We start from the raw sequence: 16033 nt of genomic DNA on the forward strand, positions 1-16033 counted from the left end.
GTATAGCACTCTTCAAATTTGGCATATCTTATGTAACAAAATGGTCATAATTTCAAAAGGCAATGTTGACTTAACAGCATTTGATGGCCATCATTGTAATAATGTGATATACACACATGATATTATGAGGAAACTTTTAACAAAGAGAAGACTGTTAGTCGATAGCAATTGAGCGGAATTTGGTGTAATTTTGTAACTCTGATTTACTTGTTCCCGAAGAGGACCAATCAGATCATGGATATGGATATTCAGTACACTTTTTGTTGTTTTCTTTTCTTAACGGAACCGAAAGTGATAAGCTTCTGTCATCAGTACAGAGCCAGACTAGACAGCATTACCATGTAGTCTAACTAGGCTGTATATCGTTGGTGGCTACATTTTTGTATTTGTGATATTGAAATCCCTTAGATTTTAAAAGGATTATTCCAGATATAAACCAGGGTAAGTTCATGTAAGAAATCCCACACTTTAAGGGTTTAACAGGGGGACATGGCCAAATTTATTGGTCAGACAGCCAGTTAGACGGATAACTTCTTTTAACATATTTTGATGTCATTAGCCGGTAGAGGTAAGAACTGAAATACAATATAGATTTGCTTCATACATCATTGTAATGTTTTAAACAAAACTTAATCGGCTTGACTTATGATAAATCCATGCCATTTGGTGTTTGGACACCTTTCGCGCGTTAATATCACTAGAACACCAGACAAGAGTATTGCTTTAAAATATTGGCATGGGTTAGAATGGTATAGGACACATCAGGGACGTGCTAGCGTAAATCGAACTTGATATGCTATACAGGTAATCATAATAATATGATGTTACTCAGTGATTACACTTTAATTCTGTAATAACAAGCATGAAACATGTTTCCTGTTATCAATAATAAAATAATTATCATATATATTTCTATAATGTATGTTATATCAATGGAATTTAATAATGTGTATTTATTTTTATTTATTGTGACACTCATTTATCTTCTCCTACACTTGACAAACTTTTTTGTAATATGTGGTACGAAATATATCGAAATATATGTTCATTTCCTCACACAGCCATTTATAATGGAAGTTTAACTGAAGCTCTAAGTGTAAGGCAATTTTAAAGAAATAAAAACAATCTATAACTTTGAATTAAACTATGTAAAATCAACATGTAACTTTTTCGAAATAGTTATTTTATCTTTTGTACGTAAAAACGTAGGCATTCACTTGTACTTTTGTACAACATTTCAACTACATTTTACAGTAGTAGATGTAAAAATATATTTGAATATGGTGTAGACCGTCCCAAATTGAAATCTAGGATGTGTGCAATTTCTAGCAGGTATCAAACTGTTTGTCCAATAACGATAATCTGAAATGGAAAAAAAAGAAATAACAGATTCTATTATATACAGGGATACCATAAGACTGTAAATAAGTGCCATATAAAATATACATGTGTAATGTTTTGGGTTTTTAGGAATTTTTTTTCAAAATAAGGAAATTGATTTTGTACTTTTATTCAATGAAGAAAATAGTATTTTTGAAACACGTGACTGTAATTGTTTATATAAAATTACCAGAACATATTTGAAGTTTTTAAGGCCACTTTTTAGTTATGATTTCTTCCTCATCCCCTTCTGAACCAGGTATAAACTGTTTATAAGGTGTAGGATAAAATCGAGGTAAGATCATCGACGGACTTGTAATCGCTGTACTTCCCTGAAACACCAATAAATGTTATCATTTTATACTGCTCTATGTATGGACCATGTTAAAAATGATACAATATTTGAGTAAGAATATACGTATCAACAACAACATTCCGCTAACAGTTAATTCATATTTAGCTCTATAACGTATTAAGTATATTTGTATTTATGATAATTTTCATCCTGGCATTATTACACTTTTATGAAATGAATGATTTATTACTTTGAAATACAATTTCACACATTAACTTTATACTTTGTGTAACTTACATTGCTTTGTGAAGATGATTCCCAAACGCTTCCTCCACCTTCCCGGGTGAAAGGGCGTAAATCGTCCCGGACGTAGCGTACGTTTTCACTAGTCCTAGGTACACGTACTTGTAAATAATGGGCATTATAATTCCCAGGAATATCTTCCGTCATGAATCTACCATTTTCGTAAGTTGTAGGCATTTCTTCTAATACATAGTGTGCACCTTGGTTCAATACTACATTTTCCTGCACGAATCCTGCATTTTCGTGGGCTGCATCTTCTAGCACATAGCGGGCACGTTCCTGGACAACTGGTACATCATGTACGACAGGAACAACAACTTCTTGTACCACGGGTACGATAGCCTCACGTACTACTGGTACAACGGCCTCCTCAACAACCTGCTTAACTGCGCGTTCTTTGACAATAGTTCTCTCTACGATAACAGGTTGTATCACCGGTCTGTCTACAACTAAATGTCTTACTTCTTCCGCCTCTGCACCTGCTATGAACTGCTTAAAGACAAACGGGTAATACCTTGGTAAAATAAGCGGTGGAGACTCTACCAATGATCTGAAAAATGTGAAAGTATTTTGAAATCAGTGTAGATAATATTGATACATATAATAAGTAATACAAATATTAATAGGTAATGTAATTTGAAATAATAGTAATGTTAGTAGTGGTCTGGTAAATCTTAATGTAAAATTGCACATTATACAACTGATTGCCTCTAATAACACAATCAAACATTGTCTGTAATATTCAGCTGTTAACTCTTGTTTTTATTTCAGTACAAGGATCATTTTCCAGAAATAAAACAGTATTAACTTAATTTATTCATCCAATAATATCTCATATATACTCTAATTTGCTTTTTATTTAATGACATTGTACTATCTTGTATGACCTGACTATAATGCTCAATAATTATTAATGTGTATCGGGACTACGACTGAAGCTTTATGTTTGTATTTTGAATTTGATGGGTTTTGTTTATAATCACACAAGAAGATCTTTTATTATATATTATATATGTTCAAATTTACTCAGTATATGACGAGGCCTCATCTTCTCCCTTATAGCACCTTCTACAGCATAAGAAGCAGCACGAGCACAATGCCGCCGCAACAGCTACGCCGGCCAATATCGGTACTAACACCGGTAAGATCTTTTCTTCCTCGCTCTCTGCTGCATAACGAACTTCCTCTTCACAAAATTCGCCGATATACTGCGTTGTACATCTATGAGAAACATCAAAACGTTAATTTGTAATATCAATTTGACATATTTTTAAAATAATGTTCACAGTCAGATATGTTTTTAAAAATATCTGAAATATTAATAGCTGATTTAATCACAATTAATAGCAGGTGTTTACTACCTGCCTTAAAGCACTAACAGTGACATGTTGTTTTTAATCTTCAATTGAATCAAGCAATGCAGTATCTTGGCGCAACATTCATTAAACAATGTGCAAAACTCAAATCATCATTTATTGAAGGAACTTTTAAACAAACCAGTTTTCACCAAATTTGCCATTTAATTATACTTATCCAATTATGCTGAGAACTATAACTTTAAAGAAATTCTTACTCGCACATTGGATTTCCGTTAATGACAACACATTTCCCTCTGTTTTCACCGTGGTCACAGGCTTGAAGTTGATTATATATATAACATGTGTTTTCCTTGTTCTCCGATCCCAGAGGAACTGAAACAGACATATACGTCCGTGTTAGTATTGAAGTAGAGACAACGCTAGTATATGAGCCGTGCCATGACAAAACCAACATAATGGGTTTGCGACCAGCATGGATCCAAACGCATCCGTTCAGTCTGGTCAGGATCCATGCTGTTCGCTTACCAACTCTATTACAAGTAGATAAACTGATAGCGAACAGCATGGATCCTGATCAGACTGCGCGGATGCGCAGGCTGGTCTGGATCCATTCTGGTCGCAAACCCACTATGTTAATTTTGTCGTGACATGGCTCAATTACTTGCTTTAAAATAGACATGCTACATTAATGAAGCTTTTCTACTTTTGTCTTCATATTTTCATCTTACTATATATTTGTTTAAACGTAACATCTTAAGTGCACACGTCATGTTCTGTGTCGTATAATCCATAATTAAACAGTTCTAGATAAACATGTTTCTGTTTTACCTTCTATGATATAACAAATCAACAAAGCTTAGAGATCCTAATCAAATATTGCTATATACAGAATCCTGTTTTAATTGCATGAGGAAGTTTCTAAAATATGATTTAAATTTATGAGATTGATCTAAGATACTGCATACACGTGCTAACAATTTGTTGACGACTTTGTGAAAGGTTTTTTTGTAAGTGCGATGAGCACATGAAATATTTTGTGACTCAGAAAGTGCCCTGAATGAGCACCATTCCCCAAACCATTATATGTTAGATACATTAGTTTGAAGCTCAGAAAGGGCATTCAAGAAACATATTAAATTTATGATATCAATATAATAAAATAATATTAACGGTATATTAAAATAACTTGTGACCTAATCATTGACCCAGTAAGCTGCAGGGGCGTCCAAATGAGCCCGTCAATTCTTTAACTGACTTTCTGTGGAGTTGACATATTGAATTATTAACTGTTTCTGCGCTTTTGAAAAAAAAAAGATAATTATTTATCCCGCTCGTGATATTTGGTAAGGAGATAAAAGGAGTGCTTCAATATTTAACCTTCATAAGTAGTTGATCAATATTGAAGAAGAAAGCCTGACATCGATACTTGTACCATTACTTATTTTTAACCAGAAATAATATGGAGACAAGACAATAAAAAAAACATACAAATACGTACTCGTTTCGACTTGTGAGTCTATTGTTGGTCGAATAAGGAATGAATCATTCTCCCCGAAAGTTACAGGCTGGTTGTCTATCAAGATTGGAAGTACACTTCCGACAATGTCATAAGTTTTGCTGGCCGACCTAGCGGCATCCTCAGCGTCCGTCGTGTCGTCGAAAAAAATAATGAACCTAAGTGATGTCTTATTTGTTTCAGGGTCATAACTGCAAGCATGAATGTACAGATCTTTATTACAATCTTCTCTATTAGTCAGGTCAATTTGTAACAAAATATGCCAAAATACTTCAGAAAATGGGAAAAGCATGAAACTTTGCACAGATGTTTATTAAGACAAAAGAAACATTTTGGGCATGGGACCCATTTGATATATGCCAAGATGGCATATGATAAAGGAAATAATATCAATGATAATTTATACCAGAGGCACAAAACATAAATCTGTTGAAATGTATATAAACATTAAAACCCAGTTTTATCATATATTGTTTATTGTTTTTTTGAAACAGCCATCTCTTCATACTTATCATTACCATAGGCCAATCATTGAAGTAAGTTTTAAAAAGGCAAGGGAAATTATCTCTAAGTTATGAAAAATGTGTAATAGACTCTATTTAAACATTGCATTATACAAGAAACATTTGAGCCGTGCCATGACAAAACCAACATCACGGGTTTGCGACCAGCATGGATCCAGACCAGCCTGCGCATCCGCGCAGTCTGATCAGGATCCATGCTGTTCGCTTACAAACTCTATAACAAGTAGAGAAACTGATAGCGAACAGCATGGATCCTGATCAGACTGCGCGGATGCGCAGGCTGGTCTGGATTTATGCTGGTCGCAAACCCATTATGTTGGTTTTGTCATGACACGGCTCAGATATTGTTTATTTCAAGGACAGAATTATGTATAAATTAACTGCTCTTTAAATAAGCAAACTTTTAAATTCAAACACAAGCTCTGTGATCCCCCTGTCCCAAATTTTGTCTTGTGCTTAAAATGTTTCTGTTATCATATTTTAAGATAATGCAAAGTTTAAATAAATTATATTATGCCGTTTACATTCTGCCTGCATGTATAATACTATAAAACTCGCCTTTAATGAACATCTTAATATCAGTATATATATATTTGAATAGTGTAAGTAATAGAAACGTATCACGTACATCATTGGTAACACAAAAACACGCTCAAAACCTTCTAATGTAGAGTAATGTTGCTCTAACTGAAAGAAAACAAATCACGTATGATGGTTATGCAACAAAATTGAATTATACTTACAAATCAGTTCACTATGTGCTGATAATAACATGTTTTAATCTCAATTAAACAATAAAACCTAACTTTTTTAAATGATAACAAATTGTAATGTTATATTATTCAATCAGAGGGGAAATAGCGTAGATTAAATTAAGAAATAACTTTTAGTCCAGTTCTACTGAATAATAACTTTAATTCATGTTCTAAAAAGTACATTTTAACACTACTAAGCTGATTATAACAAATGTGACTTTATTTAAGATAACAATACCAATAAGTTCAGAAGATACGTGCATTTTGTTATTAAATATGCTTTACTATAAACACATTTTTTTCTATGAAAATAGAAAGGAGGTTATAATTGCCAGAGTATTTCGAAAAAGAAAATCTGATTGCAAATGATGCATATATTTTTGGCAGTAGTGTGTATAGTAAATTACTTGTTCTTGAAAATGTTTTCTTTGTGTGTTATCAAATTCACCATCAGCCTGTGTATTGAACTGTAAAGATGCCGCAAGTCTGCTAGCCCTCTCCTCTTCTGTTAGCTCTATTGTGGTGAATGTAAAAATAGAACGGATAACGACAGTTTAGGTTTTTTTTCACTATTGTAATTGCAACTTACTGACTTAAATAAGTGACTTTATTTTTTTTTCTTGTAAGGATATTGTCAGCAAAATATCAAGTTATATCATAGATTACTTATTTTGATTTTTCGCCATTGTAATAATGCTTATGGAACACGTCAATATTTTTATTGTCAATTTTGTTATTCGGGTGTTTATTATCATAACAAACAGTGTCGTTCGGATAATTATTAGGGCAACAGTGTTATTCGGGTGTTTATTATTGTCATACACGTCGACTTGGTGTACCGTCAAGAGTGTCAATCAGATGATTATAATCGTCAACCTTGTCGATCAGTTTTTAATCTAGTCAAAAGTGTCAATCCGTTGTTAAATATCGTCAGTAATGTCGATCTTCTTTTCATAATCTTCAACTGTGTCGATCGGGTGTTTAATATCCTTATCAGTGTCCATCGTTTGTTTATTATAGTCAACAATGCCAAACATGTGTTTAATATCGTTAGCAGGGTCGATCCGATGTTAATTATCTTCATCATTGTCGATCGATTGTTAATTATTTTCATCATAGTCAACCGAATATTTATAGTCGTCAACATTCAAAATCAGGTGTTTATAATCATCAACAGTCAATTGATGGAAATTTACCTTCAGAACAAAATGGTCCTGTCATATTATAACCACATTCACAATCACCAGTTGGCCCGGTATAGTAGTCTTCCGAATCATCCGTGTAATTATCATAGCCTCCACATTTCGCTGTAAGGTAAACACTTGCAGTTACTGTAGTGTAATTAACATATTAGCAAGTTCCAGGTCTATCTTTATTCAATATGTTTATATCAAAGGACACCTGAATATAAATTGTAACTGTAAATTGTCAATCTGTCAAAATAATTAAGTTAACATATTAAAGGATTTTTTTATTATATACGTGATTTTATTTTAAAAATGTAATATTTTCTGTCACTTACGTGGTTTTACGGAAGTTGTTAGAGGATCAGGGGATGTCGGTGTGACTGTGGGGAAAGATGATAAATATTTATATAAATAATTATTCATAACATACAATGCTTTTTGTCTTATACACCTGTGTATTCTCAACGCATGGAAATATCTTATAATAAATAAACAAATAATTAAAATAAGATTTTTTACCGGTAGTATCTATTGTTTAGAACCTAAAATATTTTTTATTTAATTCCTCTTTCTCTCATTATAAATGTTTTGTTTTCGTTATTAAAGAATTGTATCATAGAAATATTTGAATATCTAGAAAAAAACGAAAATTACTTACAGCCAACTCCACGCCTGTGACGTATCAGCATTAAGGTTTCTGAAATAAGAGAACAATTAAATAACGAGGATAATACAGATAAATATTATATTTATAAAGTTATAATTATATAAGATTGGCGGGGATTCATGAAAATCAACTTTTTAGAAATAATCAACTAACACACGTAGCATGAAAATAACTGACATATACAACTAGTTACTTCATGTTAATATGGTAATTTTAATATGAAACGGTAATGTAATTCATGAATCTTGATAACGTGTTTATTTAAGAAATAGCTAGTACACAGAACTGAGGGCCTCCCAGTCAGCTCCAAACACGGTCCAAACACATTTTAATGTTTGCTGGCTGACTGCTAGAGGTCACTATAATACGATGAAGTTTGAAAAAATGTGTACTAGTTCTTATGTTATACCACATTATAAGAAAACGGATAAAAGTAAAAGAAAAAGAAAAAAACACAATATTTCAAGAAATTGTACTGAAAAAAGTTTGCAGTCTGCTTGTACAGTGCGCATTTTGGAAAAAAAACCACTTAATATTAGCTGTTCGATGGCGTCATGGTGAATATTATACTATTTTAAGATTTAAAGGCGCGCTTACAATTGCATGCTTAAAGAAGAAGCATATTTATGTAAGGTGTAATATTTTGTTACCATTTGGGTCAGCATCAGGGTCTGCCTCTGTTGTAACTTCTACTTCACCTGGTTCAGTGACACCTGGTGTGGTTATTGATTCTGTTGTTATAGGTGATGTTGGACTTTCAGTATACAGGGGGGTTGTTTCTGACTGTGTTGTTATTGGAGTGGTTGGGGCATCTGTAACCGAGGGTGTCGTGTCGTATGAAACAAATGAGGATTTAAAATCTATATCATAGTTGTCAGAGGAAGAATTCCATTTAACATCGTCATCTGATGTTTCATCCTCGTCGTTTGATTCACGGGAACTTTCACTCTGATCGTCAATATCGAAATGGCGAATGTTTTCTGTAGACTTCCATTGGTTCGGTATGTTAGGTTTCACAGTCCACATAGCATCTGCAAGTTTCTTTTTTCGGACATAATGGTTGAGCAAAGTGCGACGGGAGTCACGGATTTTAATATGTTGATATGAGTATATACTTGTATTCGTGTATCGGGTAATATCAGTAATTGTGTGTCTTTTCTTCCCTCGTAGATATATAAATGTTGTAACAATAACTGCAAAATAATACAAAACATTGTGGTAAGATGTTGGAGTTCTGAATTAAGTTAATATCTACTTAACTGCAGCGTTAATTATTAACAGTTAAATTTAATATGAATTACATTGATGACAGTAAACTGTTAATACATGCGTTATTTTATTTGTTTACATATAAAATAAGTTAGGTCAGAATGACACAAGTATGTATTTGATGTGTATAATCTATTCGTACCAACATTGATCATTCATGAATCTATCTTAATTTAAGATGCATAAATAAGACCATTCAATTTGAGAGTATATATAGATAACGCCCAACATAATATGGATATTTGGTGTGTAAATTACATTCGCCTTGCCCTTCCTTTTGACAGAACTCAGCATGTTCCAGTTGAATTAAACAACTTGTCCTCACTATGTAATTTACAAGTTTAAGGTAATCCTTATACGTCAACTATCATGATTTGTTTTGTTAACAATGTTTTATTAACTCAGTTTTATAATTCCTAGTTAAATCTGGGAACTAAGTACTAATAAATGCACAAAGTATACAGTATGTCTGACGGTAACTTGGTGGATATGGTGTCGTCATTCAACCCAGGGATAATATGTTCGAGCTATACTCGAACAATAATGTTTCTTCATATGGCTTGTTGAAGGAAGTCGACTCGGAAGTTGAAAAGCTTGTTTTTCAAACTAATTTGCCTAAATATGTTTAAATTTAACGACTTATTTAATAGCTTTGTTTCCGCGTTATTGATTATTATCATACTTTAATTCTCAGGAAGATTATTTCGACTAACACGTTTCTATCAAAGATGTTGTAATATTCTTACCTAAAGTTGTAACAAAAATAAGAATGCTCATCGCAGGAGAATGTTTCTTTTTTTTCCTCGCCATAGCACTCCATATGTGATACTTCTAATGTCTTCAAAATAATTTAAAAAAACAATCACATTATCAACATGAAAAAAATTCTTGAAAGGAATACCCTTTAAGAGCACTGGAAATAGAAACAAATACATCTTGTAGTAAACCAAGGTTTTATGCTGTTTGTTCATTGGTTTGGTTATTATATCAAGTGCGACATATCTCATGCCATTGAGCAGTGTTCTACTAATTCATTGTATAGTGTATGTTATTTGTATACCTTTCTGTCAGTGTATTATATGATAATTTAGTGTAGATTCTGTTACATGTTTACCTTTCTGTCACTATATAAAACGGGATAATTCATTGCATATTGTATGTTATTTGATTACCTTTCTGTCGCAGTAAAATGTCATTATTTATTTAATTGTAAGTTATTATACCTCTCTGTCATTGAATTTTGCGTGTATTACGTGTTATTTGTATATCTTTTTGTCACTGTATTATGTGATTATTAGTGCAGATTATATGCAATTTATAGGTTTTTCTTTCACTGTATTATTTGATATTTTATTGTATAAGGTATGCTAGCTATGTATACCGTTCTGTCGCTACAGTTATTTACTGTACTATTCGTATACCTTTCCTTCATATGTGACAATCTATAGTGTAGATTCTATAGATGTTATTTGTTAACATCGTTGTCGTTGCTTTATATGATAATTCAGTATACATTCTTTATGTTTGCCTTGCATCTGTATTTAGATTTAATCTGTCATATTTAAATGTAAATTGTAAGACATTTTTTGTCCATATCTCTGTCGAAGTTTCATGCGATTCTCGTTAAGAAGCAATATTGGAAACGTAGAATTATACACACGGTTCCAATATGGCTGCCACACTAGAAACTGCAGTTTTGATGAGATTATGTACCTGGGTTTGGGTTCATCCGACCTTTTACTAACGTATTGTTGTTGTTGATTCTTTTTCCTCCTCGTATATAAGACGACATGTTATTGGTTAATAAAGGAATGAAGACTGACAAAACGGAAGTAAGAATATATATTTGATGAAAAGTTTTTTTTATGTTAAACCATTCATTTACTAGGTATAGAAAACTCATATAGAGACATTTTCACTGCAGTATAATTATTTATTATAATAAATGCATATGGTATCGAAGTTACTATATACATTATTTCGTTTAATTTCTTTTTTTTTATTAGAAAAATTCCACTCCTCTAAAAACCGCACTAAGCGGCAGATTTAAGTCATTTTGTGTTCCGACAACTCCCTGTTCCATTTACTTTTCTTTACCTGAGTTGTATCTCCTGATGTTTTGATTTTTCATACGATTCCAAAGATCCGAACAGCTCTATGTACAACAGAATACATATTTGTGAATCTTACATGATGGTTATAGCTCTCATGTCACATTCATCTCCAACAAATGTGTAGCTCAATGTTGTTTATGTGTTTTAAAACACACATTTTCTCATTGGAAATCTGCTCTCTTACAAAATGGCCGGTCCATGTCCTTTAACCCATTACTGCAAGAGCATTTTGTGAAAATTGGCTGTTTTCATTGAAAAGTTCAAATTACTATGAAACTATAAAAAAGGCTTCAATACTGTTCAAACTTGGCACAAATATTGACTGGACCATAGCCTTTGTAACGGCATATTCAATTCTAAATTTCCTGTCAACATGGCTACGAGCGGACATCTCAAAATTGCCAAATATCACTATTTTGCGTTGATTTTGTCCATCAAAACGGATTTCAAAGTACTGCAACTTCTCAATGCATTGACTTAAAGCGGCACACCTCCAGATTCATGCTAATTTTCATGAAAATTTTGAAAATGTGTTTAAAAGTATTATTCAGTGAAATAACCAAAAGGAAGCAATTTACACAATATCAATGGCACTTACAACCCACGTAAATTACTAAAAAGAGGACAAAATATGCAAAAATAGCCCTTACTGCGTTAGTAACGCAGTAGAAATATAGTTATAAATACTGAAAAATCGGTCATTAATCGCACATAACATGTAAATTATTACTAGAACTTTGAATCTTTACACTTTTCTTAAAATCTTAGTACATTTTTCTCAGGTTTGATTTTATTGAAATATTTTCGCTCATCTGGAGACGTGCAGCTTTAAAGTCAAAGGCTTTTCAGTGTTGGTTACATGTTACAGTAAGGTCGACTTAAGGGAGGCAATTTTTAGCCTCGCACAAGTCCAAAGTTTTCTTGGAGATGAGGGGGTCTGCTGTCCCCTTCAAAGCCCCAAAGCATGGTTAATGATGTTTGATGTATACAGCCGTGTGATGACTTCAATGTTTTACATTTAGCACCATCATCCTTTTGTATGGGTATTTATAGTGAAATACAATGAATTTCCATTGTTGGATGTGTTTCCCTCTCAAGCTTTATAATATCACGGCTCATTTTATTGATATCAAGAATGATTCTCCTTGTTAATATGCTCTATATTTTTAAATAATACTCTTCAACGGTCTCCATGCCAAAGGAACAAACCAAATGTTGATTGTCAGTATCGACTTCATAGATATCTCACTCGCACTGGTTACAATATCATGCTCATCACAATCAGTTACTTTTATAGGCAGGAAGGACTTCAGGTAAAACGCACTTGCAGTTGTATGAACCATCTTTGCATCAAACGAAGATAAAAATGTCAAATCTAGGATGAGGCCATTTACATCTGTTTTGTAGAAAGCTGTTCCATCGGTTGTCGTCAAATATTTTAATATTAGTAGAATACCAATCTGACAAAAGATCAGATGTTCTTATTTTTTACATGTAATGAGAGGAATTATTTAGGAGCGCTTTTTAGTCAGATTGTGTTTAAGCAAGTTTAAATTATATGCATTAAATCCATGGTCCGGTTGAAAAAGGATTAAAAAAATAAATAATTAAAATTGTACTTAAAAATAATGAAGATGTCTTTTTGAGTTCTTTGAGATGTTTCGAAAATAAGACAAATCCATTGAAAATAAAAATAATTGTTTTTAATTTTTGTATGAAGAAAAAAATCTTAAGTAAGAAGGTTTTTGATGCAATTTAGGGTAAAACACATTAGTAAGTCAGTAATACTGGCAACGTCAGAGAGATTTATTTTTGCATTTTTTGGTGCATCCATGTATGTCATTTCAAATAGGCATGTTTTGTTAAATGTTCTTTAATATTTCAATTTACTTCTTGGCTTTAGCTTTGGTAATTGTAAAGTATAAAATGTTCATTTAGCAATCTGTAGAAATACTTTTATTTTTTTATATTTGAGTTGTGTTGACAGTGTACAAGAAGTCATAGATATGTTTACTCAAATAAATACGTTAACAGCTTACATAAAGAGGACTTCTGAAAAAATAATTGAGAGGATTACAAAGACCTAAATAGGTAGTGAATCTGTTCCTTGGTTTATTGCAGAAGAAGTCTCCTTCTGAGTTGCCATTTGTATGTTTTATACAAAATGTTTTACACATGAAAGTTGCAATCGATGACATTACTATGTAAAACAAACTTTTTTTTGAAATAGTCCAGCTTCTTAATATTTATCAACCTTATATTATGACTTGTTGTTTATGATCGAATGAGTCTATCATGATTTTACATACTGTCTGTATTACGACGGTTGATAACAATTTTACTTAATAATTCACCATATTTTTTTCATTAAATCTCTTGCCTTTTTATGAATTGCAACAAAACGTGGGAAAAAAGTGAATAAGACGGGAGGTAGACGCTATTGAAATCCGTGAAATCATTATATGCGAGCTTATAGTAAATACTCCCGATATATTTTTACCGGTAGATATATTTTGCGCGATTGATAAACCAGACATGTTCAGACTATTTCCAAAGTAGCCTCTCATACAATTCGATACGATTTTTTTTTGTCTTTTTTATCTTTTTTGTGTTGTTAAAGCAAAAAATCTGCTACTTAAAATCATAAACATGAAGAAGATGCAGCCTTCAAATGCATTGATTATTGATTCGTGAATTACGTTCTGCTTACTTTAAAAATAAGTGGAAGGGTTTATTGCTTTGTACAAACCAAAAAGTCAACAATTAAATTTAAAATTGAATGATATACATATATGTTTGTAAAAGATAAAAAGAAAATGCTGAGAACTTTTCAATAAGTGAATAAATATGTCAAACAACATTTACTTTTTTAATGTTTAAGATAATAAACATAAATGTTTTAATGTAGAAAGACATTCCACATAAATCAGCATTAAACAGATAATGAATGTATTTATTTAATATATTGTAAATATACATACCACGGTTTATGATATTTTATCTTTATAATCCATTTTTTAACATTCTGTTTATCAAATAATATAAACGAAACACTGAAACAAAAACTCGTTCTTAATCTATATCTTTGATAATAGTAAAGTACAAGTATATCTCTTCGTGTGAAAATTTAAAAATTTAAGAACTGGGCGTTACCCTAAAATTTACAAAAGCTCGCACTCCTTATGACATAGCTGAATATATCGAGCATTATATTCATTCACACCAATCACTGCATGAACGGCATTTATGCGTTAAAATCTTATTGAAAACTTAATTCAATATGAAATTTATTCAAGCACTGATGACTTACTGCTGTGACCAACCCAGATATAGATAAGTTAAAAATCATTTCATTTTAAATCCGTAAACTGTTTTCATAAAGCTTAAAATTGATTCACTTACATGATAAATTGTAATAAATCTCATTCTGAAATTATTTAGCTACTGTATAGTATTTTTTTAAATGTTTTAAAATAAGATTATTTTTATTATAATATACAAATATACAACTTTCATCTTGGTAAAATAAAAATCATAAAATTGATATTTTAACGTATTTGATAAGTCTGCCTCTCAAACCCAGGGATCATGGGTGGGTCACGACCATGTTTCTTCATATGACACCAATACTGGTTGGTTCCATGAATCTGACTCGAAAGTGATTAATATAAGTTGCAAGAACTTGTTTAGTAATCGAGCTTAAATTAATATGTTTAAACCAACGTATTTGTCAGTTTTTTATCTCTTTGAAATAAAGGCGTAACGAATTAGAAGATAAAATGACGTGATATTTTATGAGTACGTGAAAATGGGCGATATAAAAACGCTCCTTGTTTTTGTTGTCATAAAACTTTTACCTTCAATATTTCTCAATGTACAAAATTCATTTCAATCTAAATGAACTGGTATGTGTAAGAGACAATATTTAAATAAAACTGAATACATTGTATGCAGCGCTTTTGGAGATCGTGTTTTTAGCAAGAGCACATCACTGCGTTATAATGCTGATAAATTTCAAAAGTTACATTATATAATTAATGTAATATCACAATGTATGTAAGTCTGCAATAAATCTAAACATTACCGCATAATTATATGAATCATATTGAGATGACAAGATATCAATTATTATAACAAGAACAATTTTCAGTTAATAGATAATGCGGAATGTTTCGGATGTTTCAGATAGTTAATGCGATTATTATATGGTTAACTGTTGGCAGAAATATGTCATCATAGTATCTGATACTAGTAATATATTATTGAAACTTACTTTAAGCAAGTTCGCCAAGTAAACAGCTTTGCTTTCCTTAGACGTCTGTCTTGGTCTATTGTTGATCTATCAAACCATTATAACTAAACTTAACTTAAAATATTTGTATATGTAATATATCGTTCTAGTATACATAAAACTCATTAATGCTAAACACCATCTAAATAAGTCTACCAGCAAGTCACCAAAAGTTCTCTATTGTTTTGACTTACTTTGCTTTTTTGTATACAATTTATAAAAAAAACAACAACAGTAACTGCCGCCATCATGAAGGTGACTAGGTTCATTAACCCCTTGTAAAAGGTGATTTATCCAAGTTTAGGGTGGAGTAATATTTCTACATGTTATTTCAATACAACATCATTGATGCGCAAACGGTTATACTCTGTTGCTATTTCAATCACAAATACTCACAAGAAACGGATATTAAA

At 31.8% G+C, this 16033-nt stretch overlaps 1 protein-coding gene across 1 annotated transcript; it reads right to left on the minus strand.

Annotated features, from left to right (window-relative positions):
• Positions 1-828: 828 nt before the first annotated feature.
• On the minus strand, positions 829-14531 carry LOC132732759 (uncharacterized). Its single transcript, XM_060719258.1, has 14 exons — positions 14311-14531; positions 9962-10053; positions 8597-9139; positions 7938-7976; positions 7615-7659; positions 7289-7399; positions 6500-6606; positions 5966-6024; positions 4796-5004; positions 3552-3669; positions 3005-3199; positions 1973-2528; positions 1571-1712; positions 829-1362 (listed from the first exon to the last, which is right to left on the minus strand). The coding sequence occupies exons 2-13, from the start codon at positions 10023-10025 to the stop codon at positions 1590-1592; spliced, it is 2169 nt and encodes a 722-aa protein (XP_060575241.1). The 5' UTR covers positions 10026-10053; positions 14311-14531; the 3' UTR covers positions 829-1362; positions 1571-1589.
• Between the last annotated feature and the right edge of the window lie 1502 nt (positions 14532-16033).

The sequence above is a fragment of the Ruditapes philippinarum genome, unplaced genomic scaffold (genome assembly GCF_026571515.1).
Source record: "Ruditapes philippinarum isolate M1 unplaced genomic scaffold, ASM2657151v2 ctg3776_1_1_1_1, whole genome shotgun sequence".
NCBI lineage: Eukaryota > Metazoa > Mollusca > Bivalvia > Venerida > Veneridae > Ruditapes > Ruditapes philippinarum.